Source organism: Schistocerca piceifrons, chromosome X, assembly GCF_021461385.2.
Source record: "Schistocerca piceifrons isolate TAMUIC-IGC-003096 chromosome X, iqSchPice1.1, whole genome shotgun sequence".
NCBI lineage: Eukaryota > Metazoa > Arthropoda > Insecta > Orthoptera > Acrididae > Schistocerca > Schistocerca piceifrons.
In genome coordinates this window covers 277,280,631-277,294,515 of record NC_060149.1, presented here as the reverse complement: position 1 = coordinate 277,294,515, position 13,885 = coordinate 277,280,631, and the positions used below count along the sequence as shown (strand labels likewise).

The 13,885-nt window shown below is 36.9% G+C and overlaps 1 protein-coding gene across 1 annotated transcript in view; it reads right to left on the bottom strand.

Annotated features, from left to right (window-relative positions):
• The window catches only part of LOC124721312 (vacuolar protein sorting-associated protein 26B-like), a 70,966-nt gene extending 57,385 nt beyond the window's left edge, over positions 1-13,581 (bottom strand). Inside the window, exons 1-2 of the mRNA XM_047246225.1 lie at positions 13,536-13,581; positions 1,500-1,643 (exon numbers count right to left, since the gene is read on the bottom strand). Coding sequence (XP_047102181.1) covers positions 1,500-1,643; positions 13,536-13,568 — 177 coding nt within the window. The 5' untranslated portion in view covers positions 13,569-13,581. The remainder of the gene's footprint in view (positions 1-1,499; positions 1,644-13,535) is intronic.
• Positions 13,582-13,885: the final 304 nt, after the last annotated feature.

Below are 13,885 nucleotides of genomic sequence, written 5' to 3'. Positions count from 1 at the left end.
CATAACTAGTGTGTGTTTATATATATTATCAGATGCAAGCTTTTGGAGCCAGTGGCTTTTTCTTTAGGCAGAAGGGTTGAAGGGGAAGGAAGAGGGGTGAAGGTAAAGAAGTGGAGAGGTCTAGAAAAATAGGTAGATTTCGGGAAAGTCACCTAGAGTCGTGGGTCAGGGGAGACTTACCGTACGGGATGAGAAGGAAAGACTGATTGTTGGGGACTGCATCTGATGAGATTTGAAAACCTGATAGCTTGAAGGTGGAAGACAGGGTAATATTCAAGGCAGAGATTACTGCTAAAACATAATGCATGAGTTAATAAGAGTGAAAAGCTAAGCGCATTGTATGTAACAGAGGTGGGAGGGGGCCGATGAAAAATAGATGCGCAAGAAAATAAAAGATGTAGAAAACTAAAATGGAGTGAAGAAAGGAGTAGTTACTGTGAAGAAATGCTGAGATGAAAGGAATTAACGTAAATTAAGGCCAGGTGGGTGGCGAGAGCCAAGGACACGTTGCAGTGCTAGTTCCCATCTGTGGAGTTCTGAGAAACTGGTGGCTGGAGGAAAAATCCATACGGTATGTGGGGTTAAACAGGGACAGAGGTCACGACTGTCGTGTTGTAGAGCTTGCTCTGCAACACGATATTGCGTGTTTCCAGTATACACCCTATGCCTATGCCCATTCATCCTAATTGATAATTTGGTGGTAGTCATCCCGGTGTAGAAGGCCGAACAGTGTTTAAATAACACCTGGTATATGATGTGTCGTTTTACAGGTGACTCTCCCTTTGATAGTGTATATTTTTCCAGCTGGTATAGGTAGTGATAGGAGGGTGCATAGGGCAAAGGCAACTCTTGCAGTGGGGACAGTCACTGGGGTAGGAGCCATTTGGTAGGGAGATGGGTGCAGAAGGAACATACGGTCTGACAAGGATATTACGAAGATTGGGAGGGTGACAAAAAGCTGTTCTGGGTGTGGCATGCAAAATCCCACACAGAATGGATCACACCTCAGGCCATGATTTTATGAAGTCATGGCCTTGTCGAAGTAGCCGATTGATACATTCCAGACCAGGATAACACTGAAACACCTTCAGTGCACACCACTGGTCACCCACCTCTTATTAACTGATGCACAATGTTTAATCTGTAATCTCTGTTTTGCATATTACTCTGTCTTCCACCTTTAAGCTCTCAGGTTTTCAAATCTCGTCTGATGCACTCCCCGACAATCAGTCTTTCCTTCTCATCCTGTCCAGTAAGTCTCCCCTGGCCCATGGTTCTGGGTGACTTTCCTGAAATATATTCCTTTTCCTGAACCTCCAGTCCTTTTCCTTCACCCCTCTTCCTTCCTCTTCAACTCTTCTGCCTCAATAAGGCGTCACTGTCGCAGCCCATTGTCATATCATAACCTTCATTAATTTAAGTATCAAGTGTAATTGGATATGCTATCCAACCCAAATTTAGTTTCTAATCAAATGTGGCTGATATCTCGTGTAACTTACCTTCCCAGATACAGTCTCTCCATCGTAAAAAAGATAATGTCTCTCTTTTTTCCCATCCTCCGACTTGATATCTGCCATTTTACCGTTCTCTGTGCCATCTAAAACAATGTCAATCTCAGCACTCTGCCCAAATCCAAAGAAGCTCTGAAATCAGTGATAAATCCACTATTAAAGATAACAATAATAAACTGTAATAGATCATGAAAACACTACAGGTTGAATTAAAGCTCAAAACAATAAATTTCAATGCACTGTACAATACTGAGGCAGGAGTCATTAGCAACTTCCTGAGGGGGTGGGAGTCTTGGAGGGTCTTTTTAGGTAGTGGTGAGGGCAGCGAAACTCTTGTCTCTATGAATCAACTAGAAGAAATTTTTGAAGAAGTTCCACGTAAAGAACAGGTACAAAAAAAATCATGTGGCAATTTCAAGCATATGGTTACACTGTTTGCGATTTGCGGAAATCAGCAGTGAAGGAATACAGCCCACCTCTCCCCTCTTCCCCATCATTTGACAAAAAGTGCTTAATTTTTGGTCTTCATTACTGGTCAGTCTGTAGCACACATCCACAGGTTGCACCAAGAACTTACCGACAGCATCTATTATAAATACTTGTCCACATGCAAATTTTTGCAGTTTCTTTTACTGTAAAGTACCAGTAAGACAAAACATGGCCGAAGGCCTTCATATGTTCAAAGTTGATCTTACGCCCTATCACAAAGCTATGCTCTGCTATGGCTGACTGTACAACCTTTCTTAACACACTGTGGCACTTGTGTTATGTAATTTGACAGCACATGCATTGTTTTACTTTTATTACTTTCAGTGCATTCATAAGTCGCATTGCACATGTATGCCACACACTCTTAAACCAAGGTCGTATTTCACTGAATGCAACATTTCTTTAATTTTCGATGCTTGCTACAAAAGTTTTGCACTGTGTGATCAAAAGTATCCGGTACCTGGCTGAAAATGACTTACAAATTTGTGGTGCCCTCCATCGGTAATGTTGGAATTCAATATGGTGTTGGCCCATCCTTAGCCTTGAAGACAGCTTCCACTCTCACATGCACACGTTCAATCAGGTGCTGGAAGGTTCATTGGGGAATGGCAGCCCATTCTTCATGGAGTGCTGCACCGAGGGAGAGGTATCGATGTTGATCGGTGAGGCCTGGCACGAAGTCAATGTTCCAAAACATCCCAGAGGTGTTCCATAGGATTCAGGTCAGGACTCTGTGCAGGTCAGTCCATTACACGGATGTTATTGTTGTGTAACCACTCTGCCACAGGCCGTTCATTATGAACAGGAGCTCGATTATGTCTGATGATGCAATCGCCAATCCTAAATTGCTCTTAAACAGTGGGAAGGAAGAAGGTGCTTAAAACATCAATGTATGCCTGTGCTGTGATAGTGCCATGCTAAAGAACATGAAAAACAGGACCATGCCATAACACCACTGCCTCCGAATTTCACTGTTGGCACTACACACACTGGCAGATTACGTTCACCGGACATTTGCCGTACTCACTCCGTGCCATCGGATTGCCACATTGTGTAGCGTGATTTGTTACTCCACACAACATTTTTCCACTGTTCAGTTGTCCAATGTTTACATGATGGGTGGCTTATGAGCAGACGCTCGACTATGAAATCCAAGTTTTCTCACCTCCCACCTAATAACTGTGAGAGTACTTGCAGTGGATCCTGATGCAGTTTCGAATTCCTGCGTGATGGTCTGGACTGATGTCTGCCTATTACACATTACAACCCTCTTCAACTGTCAGCAGTCTCTGTCAGTCAACAGACAAGATCGCCTGTACGTTTTTGTGCTGTACGTGACCCTTCAAGTTTCCACTTCACTATCACATCAGAAACAGTGGACCTAGAGATGTTTAAGAGTGCGAATATCTCGCGTACAGACGTGTGACAAGTGACATTCAACACCCGACCACATTCGAAGTCTGAGTTCCATGGAGTGGCCCATTCTGCTCTCTCATGATATCTAATGACTACTGAGGTCGCTGATATGGAGTACCTAGCAGTAGGTGGCAGCACTTTGCACATAATATCAAAAACGTGTGGTTTTTGGGGTGTCTGGATAATTTTGATCACATAGTGTATAATGTCATTTTGGCTAAACAAACATTCTACCTTACTTGGAGTTGCTCAGTAAAATGGAAGGAGTGCTGTGGGCCTATTTTTCTATGGAATGAGTGGGTTCACACATTTTTTTCTTTGCTAATGGACATAATTTGGTACTGCTTGTATATGTTCTTTTAAACACAGCCTTCAAATATTTTAAACCAGATTTCAGGTTCATGTGATAGAAAATTGTCTGAATTCTAAATACGAAATGATCAGGTCAAAATTATTCTTTGCAGATATTGGGAACAGCATTTATTTAGATAAATAAGCTATAGGTTGGCTTTCTGTACACACAGTAGTCCAGTGATCATTTGACTCTCATTCAACCAACATGTCCAAGATCAGCAACTCCTTTTTCTGTTTACCTCTATTATTAACCTGCTGTTTGGATGAATGAAATTAATGTGGAACAAGAACTGGTGTAACGTATCCACAAACTAATAGGAACTGGTTAGATGGGGTGAAACTAAATTTAAAGTCCATTCTTCACAATCGTTAATGTAGAAGTTGTAAATTGCTCGTGGTTCAAATCTATGACTGTGATATCAATCGTTTGGGTAATGTTTCACACTGTAAAGAGAATAAATTGGCATCAAAATGTGTCAGGAAAGTTTGACAATGGCAAATGTGAAGTGGTCTGCTAAAAGAGCCAATGCGTCGATATAAAAGATATCGCATTCATGATCACTACAGTCTCATTTAGAAATAGCTGCATGCTTTTGAATTAATGGTATGATGGCTACAGAGGGCGACCACAGGCACCAGTACCTCAGTAACATATTTTGCCAACCCTTAAGTAGAAGGTGCAATAACACTGACGACTGAAGTGGGTGGTACGCCACCATTGCATAATTTTGGGAAACTGTACATTCTTGGTATAAGGCCTTTAACTACATTGTCAGCAAGACAGGTATTCTTCAAAAGCAGCTCCATCTTTCTGATGATTGGTGATGTTAACTGCCTTTTGAGTTACTGGTACGTACTGTCAGACAGTAAAATCGACATTTATTTAGGCCTACAGCAATCTGCAGCATTCAGGACCACAATGTCATTACCTTACACTCCAACAATACAACTAATACATTATTACTATGTACAAAATGGAGCCTTGCCTCTCCAGCTAATCATAGGAATACCATATTATTAGACTATTAGTTCTATAGTTACTCGGGAGTAGCTTCACTGAGATATACTCCAAATTGCCCTATCACTACGATTAAAGTGAGAAATGACCCATAGACAAAAACACACTAGTTCCCATCACCCAAGTAAAACACGAAGAAAGTTGTCCATCAGACAGTTCCTAAGAAACACATACGTTAATGGCACCACAGAGTAAACGGACTGGGAAACTGATGTTGCAATCAATGATCGAGAGTGATGGACCAGAGTGGAGCAAACCACTGAACAATTCAATGCCATAAAGTATGGAATTAGTGTCTCAGTCACTTGCAGAACTAAATTCATATTTTAAAGTGTTACAGGAAAAAAGCACAGGGGAGCTATAGTTGCTACAAAAAAGAAGCACAATGATTCACATATCAGAAAGAGGGACAACAAAATGAAATCAATGTGGAAAGTTACTAATAATTATAGACGCAAGCATGAAAATGCAAGTAATAAAATCACCATAAAACACAGAAAGGAAATTGCTGATGATCCACTTCTAAAAGCTAATATATTTAATGATCACTGTATTAATGTAGCACAAAACCTTGTCACAAGTAAATATAATCCAAAGACAAAGGAAATAACTCCAATAAATGAAAGGACAATGTACCTATATCCTGTGAGACCCGAAGAAGTACAAAGAGCTGTCAGCAAACTAAAGAGTAAAATGACCTGTGGACTTGTTGATACCCTTGACAAAATTATTAAATATAGTACCAATAATGTTCTCTCTCAACATGTGGACATAATCAATGACTCGTTTGAAAATGGTGTGTTTCCAAGCAAACTTAAGACGTCAACAGTAATACCAGTTTATAAAAGTGGTGACAAGTTTTTACATTAAAAAATTCAGACCACCATCACTACTATCTGCATTTTCAAAAATAAGTGAAAGAATGATGTATAGCAGATTGCTCAATTTCCTAAACAAAAACAAAATTCTTGTAAATGCACCGAATGGTTTCAGAAAAGGCAAATCTATGCAAATGGTTCTCTTCAATTTCCTAAAACACTTTTACGAAGCTACTGAGGACAAGGAACTGACCTGTGGGTAGTTTTCGGACCATTCCAAAGAGTTTGATCTTATAAATCATAATGTACTACTGTCAGAACTACATAATTACAGTGTCCATGGTGTTTCTTACGAGTGGTTCAAGCCATATGTAACTGATATGAAACAGACAGCAAATTTCTCAGGATGGTAATGTGTGTCATTCTAATTATTTAAAAAAATAAATAAAAAAAATAAAAATTAAAAAAATTAATTATGGGGTGCCCCAGGGCTCAGTATTGGGACCATTGTTATTCTTGGTTTTATTAATGAACTGCCACAACAATTTTCAACCACCGATACTGTACAATTTACTGATGATACCAGCTGCTTTATAAAAGGTAATAATGATTTTGAGATGCAGCAAAAAATTGACAAAACAGCAGAACTGGCTGGAAATTGTTAAACGATAACTGTCTAGATGTCAATGACAAGACAACTGCATGAACAAACTTCAACCATATAAGGAACAAAAACAGGACCACCATGAAATTCATGTTACCAAACAGTCAAATTCAGTAAAAGAATCACATAAAACTTTTTTGATTATGGGTGGATGAGCTTCTAAGGTGGGAAAAACATGCAGAAACGCTTAACAAAAAACGAAGCAAGTACTGTCAGATATTAAGACTATTCACGTTGGTGTGTAGAATATATGAGTCTGGCGATATACCATCTGACTTTCGGAAAAGCATCATCCACATAATTCCGAAGACGGCAAGAGCTGACAAGTGCGAGAATTATCGCACAATCAGCATAACAGCTCATGCATCGAAGCTGCTTACAAGAATAATATACAGAAGAATGGAAAAGAAAATTGAGAATGCGCTAGGTGACGATCAGTTTAGCTTTAGGAAAAGTAAAGGGATGAGAGAGGCAATTCTGATGTTACGGCTAGTAATGGAAGCAAGGCTAAAGAAAAATCAAGACACTTTCATAGGATTTGTCAACCTGGAAAAAGCGTTCGACAATATAAAAAGGTGCAAGCTGTTCGAGATTCTGGAAAAAGTAGGGGTAAGCTATAGGGAGAGACGGGTCATATACAATACGTACAACAACCAAGAGAGAATAATACGAGTGGACGATCAAGAATGAAGTGCTCGTATTAAGAAGGGTGTAAGACAAGGCTGTAGCCTTTCGCCCCTACTCTTCAATCTGTACATCGAGGAAGCAATGATGGAAATAAAAGAAAGGTTCAGGAGTGGAATTAAAATACAAGGTGAAAGGATATCAATGATACGATTTGCTGATGACATTACTATCCTGAGTGAAAGTGAAGAAGAATTAAATGATCTCCTGAAAAGAATGAACAGTCTAATGAGTACACAGTATGGATTGAGAGTAAATCGGAGAAAGACGAAGGCAATGAGAAGTAGTAGTAATGAGAAGAGTGAGAAACTTAACATCAGGATTGATGGTCACGAAGTCAATGAAGTTAAGGAATTCTGCTACCTAGGCAGTAAAATAACCAATGATGGACGGAGCAAGGAGGACATCAAAAGCAGACTCGCTATGGCAAAGAAGGCATTTCTGGCCAAGAGAAGTCTACTAATATTAAATACCGGCCTTAATTTGAGGAAGAAATTTCTGAGGATGTACGTCTGGAGTACAGCATTGTATGGTAGTGAAACATGGACTGTGGGAAAACCGGAACAGAAGAGAATTGAAGCATTTGAGATGTGGTGCTATAGACGAATGTTGAAAATTAGGTGGACTGATAAGGTAAGGAATGAGGAGTTCTACACAGAATCGGAGAGGAAAGGAATATGTGGAAAACACTGATAAGGAGAAGGGACAGGATGATAGGACATCTGCTAAGACATGAGGGAATGACTTCCATGGTACTAGAGGGAGCTGTAGAGGGCAAAAACTGTAGAGGAAGACAGAGATTGGAATACGTCAAGCAAATAATTGAGGACGTAGGTTGCAAGTGCTACTCTGAGATGAAGAGGTTAGCACAGGAAAGGAATTCATGGCGGGCCGCATCAAACCAGTCAGTAGACTGATGAAATAAAAAAAAAAGGCATCCATGCATAGTATACTGAGGTATAGTACAGTACTCTGGGGAAATACCTCTTTTGAAAAGCAGTCTTTTAAATGTCAAAAAAAAGTTGTAAGATTAATAAGTGATGTTGCTTACAGAGAGTCATGTAGAGGTATCTTTCAGGAATTAAAACTCATGACCTTACCATCAATATTTAGATCTGAAAGTATCTGTTCCATGAAAAACCACCAAGTTTCAGCTTGGAGTAGTGAGATCCACATTTATCAAACAACGAACGGGAATGATTATCATAGGGATGTGCACAGAAAATCAATATATCAGGACAGTGTTGTTTATAGTCCAGTGCCGTATAACATAAAAATACCTAACATTAAAATATTTAAAAAAGAACTAAAAAATCTACTAATTAACAACAGCTTCTACAGCATCAACTAATATCTGGAATTTTGCTCAAATCTGTAGGTCTGCCTCATAACCTCTCTAAACAAAAATTTATAATTATCTAAGTATTCCTACATAAAACTAAACTACTGTCATCAATGTACATATATATAATTATGCACCCAACCTTCGTACCATATGTTCCTATACCCGTTTAACTACAGTACTGGTATTTAAAAATTTTAGTAAAATCAACCAAGGCATTATTTTATCTGTAAGTACGTATATAATTTTATAATCTAATTATGTAGAATAAGGTTTTTGTTATAAAATGTGTAGGTAAGAATGATAAAATTTTGTATATGGTGTAAATATATAATATTTGATGCTGTTTTGTACTTTTACATGTCCAGTATTGTGAATGTGATAATATGGACACTAAATAAATAAGTCCTGGGGGAAATAGCTAAAATCCACTTGCCTCAGACCCGGGTTTAACATTTCTACTCTAAAGTTCTGTCTATTTAAAAATTCACCCAGATGCAAATTATTTTAATGGATTCGGTTTCAGATGACAACTGGAATGTTATAATCACATTCAAGTGGAGAATTTAAATACTTTTTTCCCCTACAGTTTCATCAATTTTATAACAAAAACCAGTCAGTATACATATGTATAGTGGCTCAGATTTCAAACAAGGACTGGTTCTGCTCACACTGGTCCCCAGTTATATTTCCTACTAACAGAAATATTTGCAGCACATTTTAGTTATTTCAAACAACAGCTCCCTGGATACCAAATGAGAGGCTGCATTGGTATTCCAAGATGTGCGACAACCATAATCTTCCCATAAGGTAAATACAATATTCAATAAAATGTCATGATCTGACACAGCTGTTACTCTCCAGGAACACAATGAACTATGCACCCGTCTCATAGTTAGTTTCATATCCCATGAATCATTTGCATTATGAATCTTAATCCAAATATTTTACATATTATCACAACAATGTGACTTGCATCGGAACTACCACAATTATGCTCTAGCTGACTGAAACAAAAACAAATCTCAAAGTACAAGTTTACTCAAGAAATAAATTAGGTGTACCAATTAATATATCTAATAGACCAACAGTTTAGAAAGTCAATCCTTTCAACTTATGTATGATCACAAATTACATTATTACTATCATCATCTACAGTTGACATGAATGGTGGTCAATTTTTTTCTCTGCTGAATACTTTACTCTTTCTGGGGCACAACATTCAATTTAATACTGAATAACTTCCTTTATTACTAAAATTACCTGTACGTTAATGCTACTGTTTACAAACTGAAAGCAGTCATTAACAACAAGCTTCACAAGTCAATAGTTTTCTGTGTCCACTTTGGTGAATACAACATTAGGTTATTATTATTATCTAAAAATAGAGCAAAAATTTTGAACTAAAAATTACACATTTCTTAGTGAGATGATCTGCAAAATTATCAGGAACCAATATTCACAATCAGCGATATTAAATTTTCAGTTGGTTCAATTGTCAGAAGCTCCATGGAATTTTATTGTTTGTAGTGATTCCAGATGTAACAGGAATAAATGTCCAGTTAACAATTTTAAGCTCAGTTCATTAAAATACTTATCTGCTGCTACCCCAATGTGCTCTCAGACATGCCCAACATTTATTCTCACTAACTGAGAAAAAGCACATAAGGGGCGACAGCTCTGAAGCAGCAAATAAAGGAAATCAACCTCTTTATCCAACATATTTGGACCACTTATCAGTGAATTTTGTCAGTGAAGCAGTTTCAAAATTATGGTTACATCTTATTTATTTTTAGAAACAACTCAACAAGTCCTGTTTACTATCTTGAATGGAAAAGAAATTATATCGTAGCAAGAACACACCTATTTGGGCACTAATGTTTTATTTTTTAATGCGTTTACAACTGATAAATTTGAATTTTTTTGTTCGGGTGAACATAAGCTTACATGACACTATTCATCTTGTGCATGTCTGTACTGTTACTGGGCTGTACCCATTTGCACATGACTAACCAAAATCTCATCACAGTCAATGTTTAGCCCACTGTAAATTGATAAACTCTCAGCACTTTATATTCAATTAAAAACTTAAGGGGACAGGTGTCACTGAAACATAAAATTTAAATAACTTAGTGCAAATTACTAAAGGTAATGCATTATGTAAAAAAATGTAAATACCACCTATAATAACTGTGGTACCTCTTGTCAATATTGCATCTAAAATATTAATGGACCACGATCAGTTTCCACACAAAAATTTTACTACACCATTTATACTGTTATGCACCACATTACTTTTGTAGTAAAATTTTGATAAGAAATTTTAACTCATCCCACAACTACATTAACAATACTTACTGCTCCATAAAATTGTATGCAGTCATACATAGTTTTATTGCTCAATACAGAAAGAAAGTAGTATTTTATCCCCTACAATTAAGTGTGAATATATTTATGACATAATTTTTGAAACAGTTTTAATATAGAAGTTTTAACTGAAACTATATTATTCATTTTAATTGAAAATTACATTCCAGAAAGCAAAATAATGACAGCTTGCAACAAGTTTTGTGTTGCATCTTCAGACAACAATAGCAAGACAAGTTGTGTACACCATTAACAATCTACTTTTGTTCTGAAGATCTATTGACACCACAGTGCAACAGCATAACAATACATATCTTCTGGTGCTGCCAACAAATCATCTTTATAGTTGCCCGTTAATGTATTGAGAATTCTGATTATAACCAAATCATCTTGCGTGTTAATCCAAAATTTGTCACATAACTTTATATTTTAGTCCAACTCTTATTTTCCAAAAAAGGTGTGTATGAAAACTATAGATTTTTCATATTAAATACTTTAATATTTTGGTGAAAAATAAATCACTAGCACAGCTGTAACAGATATATCACATATTATATTTCAAATACATATACAGGAAATAAATTTTTAATTAGGGTGAAGTGGGGTAAGTGTAACCATGGGGTTAGTGTAACCACGGCTTATGGTGCCTTAAAGAAGCTGTATTTTTACCTCTGACCTATCACACATTAATTTACTCTTTTCTTTGTTATATTTAATCATAAGTTGTCAAATCTGACATAAATTGGTAATTCATTTTTGGACTTGAATTGAGGTCTACATTTTCAAACTGCGAGTGAGTGACATGCTCAGAATTTGGTGGTCTGTCATTTTTGCAGTTTTAAAGATAACTGCACAATTTTTTGGTTACAAACTAACTTTTGCATGACAATTTCAAATATGAGATTCATTTTACTCTACTGATAAAGCTCTTGATATGCCAGGCATGGTTACACTTACCTCAACTTTTTCCCATGTGGGGCAAGTGTAACCAACAGGCTGGGGCAAGCGTAACCTGGGGGGTGGGGGGGTTACACTTGCCCCAAACAAACTTAGCGGAACAGATTTATTTATTTATTTAAGTCATAACCTTGTTTTTGCTATCACACTAGATCAACTACACTGGCCTTCCTGTACATATGGATACCAGAATACATGAAGTGCTGGATTTGTAGGCCTACTGAGTTTGTGTGAGATATATTTTATTTTTTATTTAAGTCTACTATATTTTTAAACCACGTTTCCGTTTATAAAATATGACACAGTCTGACAGTGTAGTCCCACTGGTAAAACAAAGAAGAAAAGGATTGCACCAGGAGCTGAAGTTATCACTTTTCAAGATGCCATCTATAAAGAAAAAGATTTCAAAGGAAACAAGAATAATAAGGCAAAAGCAAAATGAAAAAGCATTATCGACATAAAAAAGGGCTTGGTAATGAAAAGTAAATCTTCCAAACAAAGTGCTCTTACTTTATCCGGAATGGCATTTCGGAATGTTGTGGAGAAAAATCCCTGATTACTCATGTGGGTAACAAGAAAAAATGACTGGAAGTTGAATCAACAAGTGAAGAAAGTGAAACTGAAGGAGGCCTATCTTTAATAAGTGGTGATGAAGAAAATGGGACCATAATAACACTGGACGATCTCAGGAAAGAAATGATAAACTGTGAAGAAGAAAGAGGGGCAAACTTGTTTGAAGCCAAAGATAAAATTACAGTTGGAAACTATGTTCTGGTAGCTTTTGCAACAAAATGTAAGAAAGTTCATTTTATTGGCCAAGTTACCAAAATTAGTGACTTAGGAGATCCAGAAGTGATTTTCCTCAGATGCAAAAATAAGAAAGCATGGCACCACATTCTACTGGCCTGATAGAAAAGATGAGAAGGAAGTTCCATCCTCTGATGTCATTTCAGTGCTGCCTGAGCCTACTTTGAGTCGCAGGGGAGACCTGACATTTGGTGTTACATTTGATTCATACAACATTCAGTGACTAAATAATAGTTAGGGCCTAAGTGTGAATATAATAAGTTGAATTAGGGCAGTTTAGCGTTAAACACAAAGTGCCAACAACTTAAGTTCAATTACCATGAAAAATAATAGAAAGTGAACTTGTAAAGTGAATTTTTCTTTTCTCTTGATACTAGATATTTTATTATTTTTGTTAAATTGCCTACCAAAGAAAAAATATTACTTTGGTAGAATTTAAACTAATAAATTACTGGCCTAAAACAAAAATCAATCATCTATGAAGCATTCTGTTTCAGTGTTTTATGGTTTAGGCTAACATTTTTTAGTTTAGCTAACATTTTCTGTGTATTTCATAATATACAAAGAGGCGTGTGCAAAAAAGTTCATATCTTGAGTAAAATTTAAGATATTTTAATAATTCAGAAATCCTCAAATTCAGTAAAAATTGGGTAATCAGGTCACTTACCCCAAGTCTCTTTTACAGTGCTCTGTATGGGTACAACAATGCGGGGTTACACTTGCCCCGAACCATGAGGCAAGTGTAACCTCACAACACAAAATTTTGAAAACATTTAATTGACCACATAATTTCTTTTTTCAAAAACGAAATGAAGATTGTTTAAAAGCCAATAAGTCAAACTTTAAGCATGAGAAATTTCAAAATCATATCTTCAATAACAAGTTGGCAATTTGGTGTCAAAGTTGAACTTACACTTACCCCACTTCACCCTACTTCACTATAGACAAAATATTTGCGCCAAAACAACACCAAACAGTGACTACTGACTAAAGTCTCTGTATAAACGAAAGATAAGGAACTGTGAACCTTTTGCAGGTTAGCCAACTTAAGGGACCAAAAAGTCGTAAAAACGAAACAAATGAGAGCAAAACTTTATTTTTAACATACCGGACTGTCTGCCATAGGGACGTCGTGGTGCATACAGCCACTTTTAAATTCCTCTAATTTTGGTACTTTCTGTGGTCCATTTTCCTGAAAGTAAACTTTTTCTTCCTCAGAAAACCCCAGAGAATTTCTTAGGACAAAAATTAAAAGATCGATTTTTTGGCATTCATGTGCAAGTCTCCTTAATTAATGAATGGAGAAAATTAAAAAAATGCAGCAAATGAAGCAGGTGAAAAAGAATACAAATGTCTAAGAAATGAAATCTACACGAAGTTCCAAATGGCTAAGCAGGAATGGCTAGAGAAAGAATGTAAGGATTCAGAAGCATATTTCACTCGGGGAAAGGTAGATAC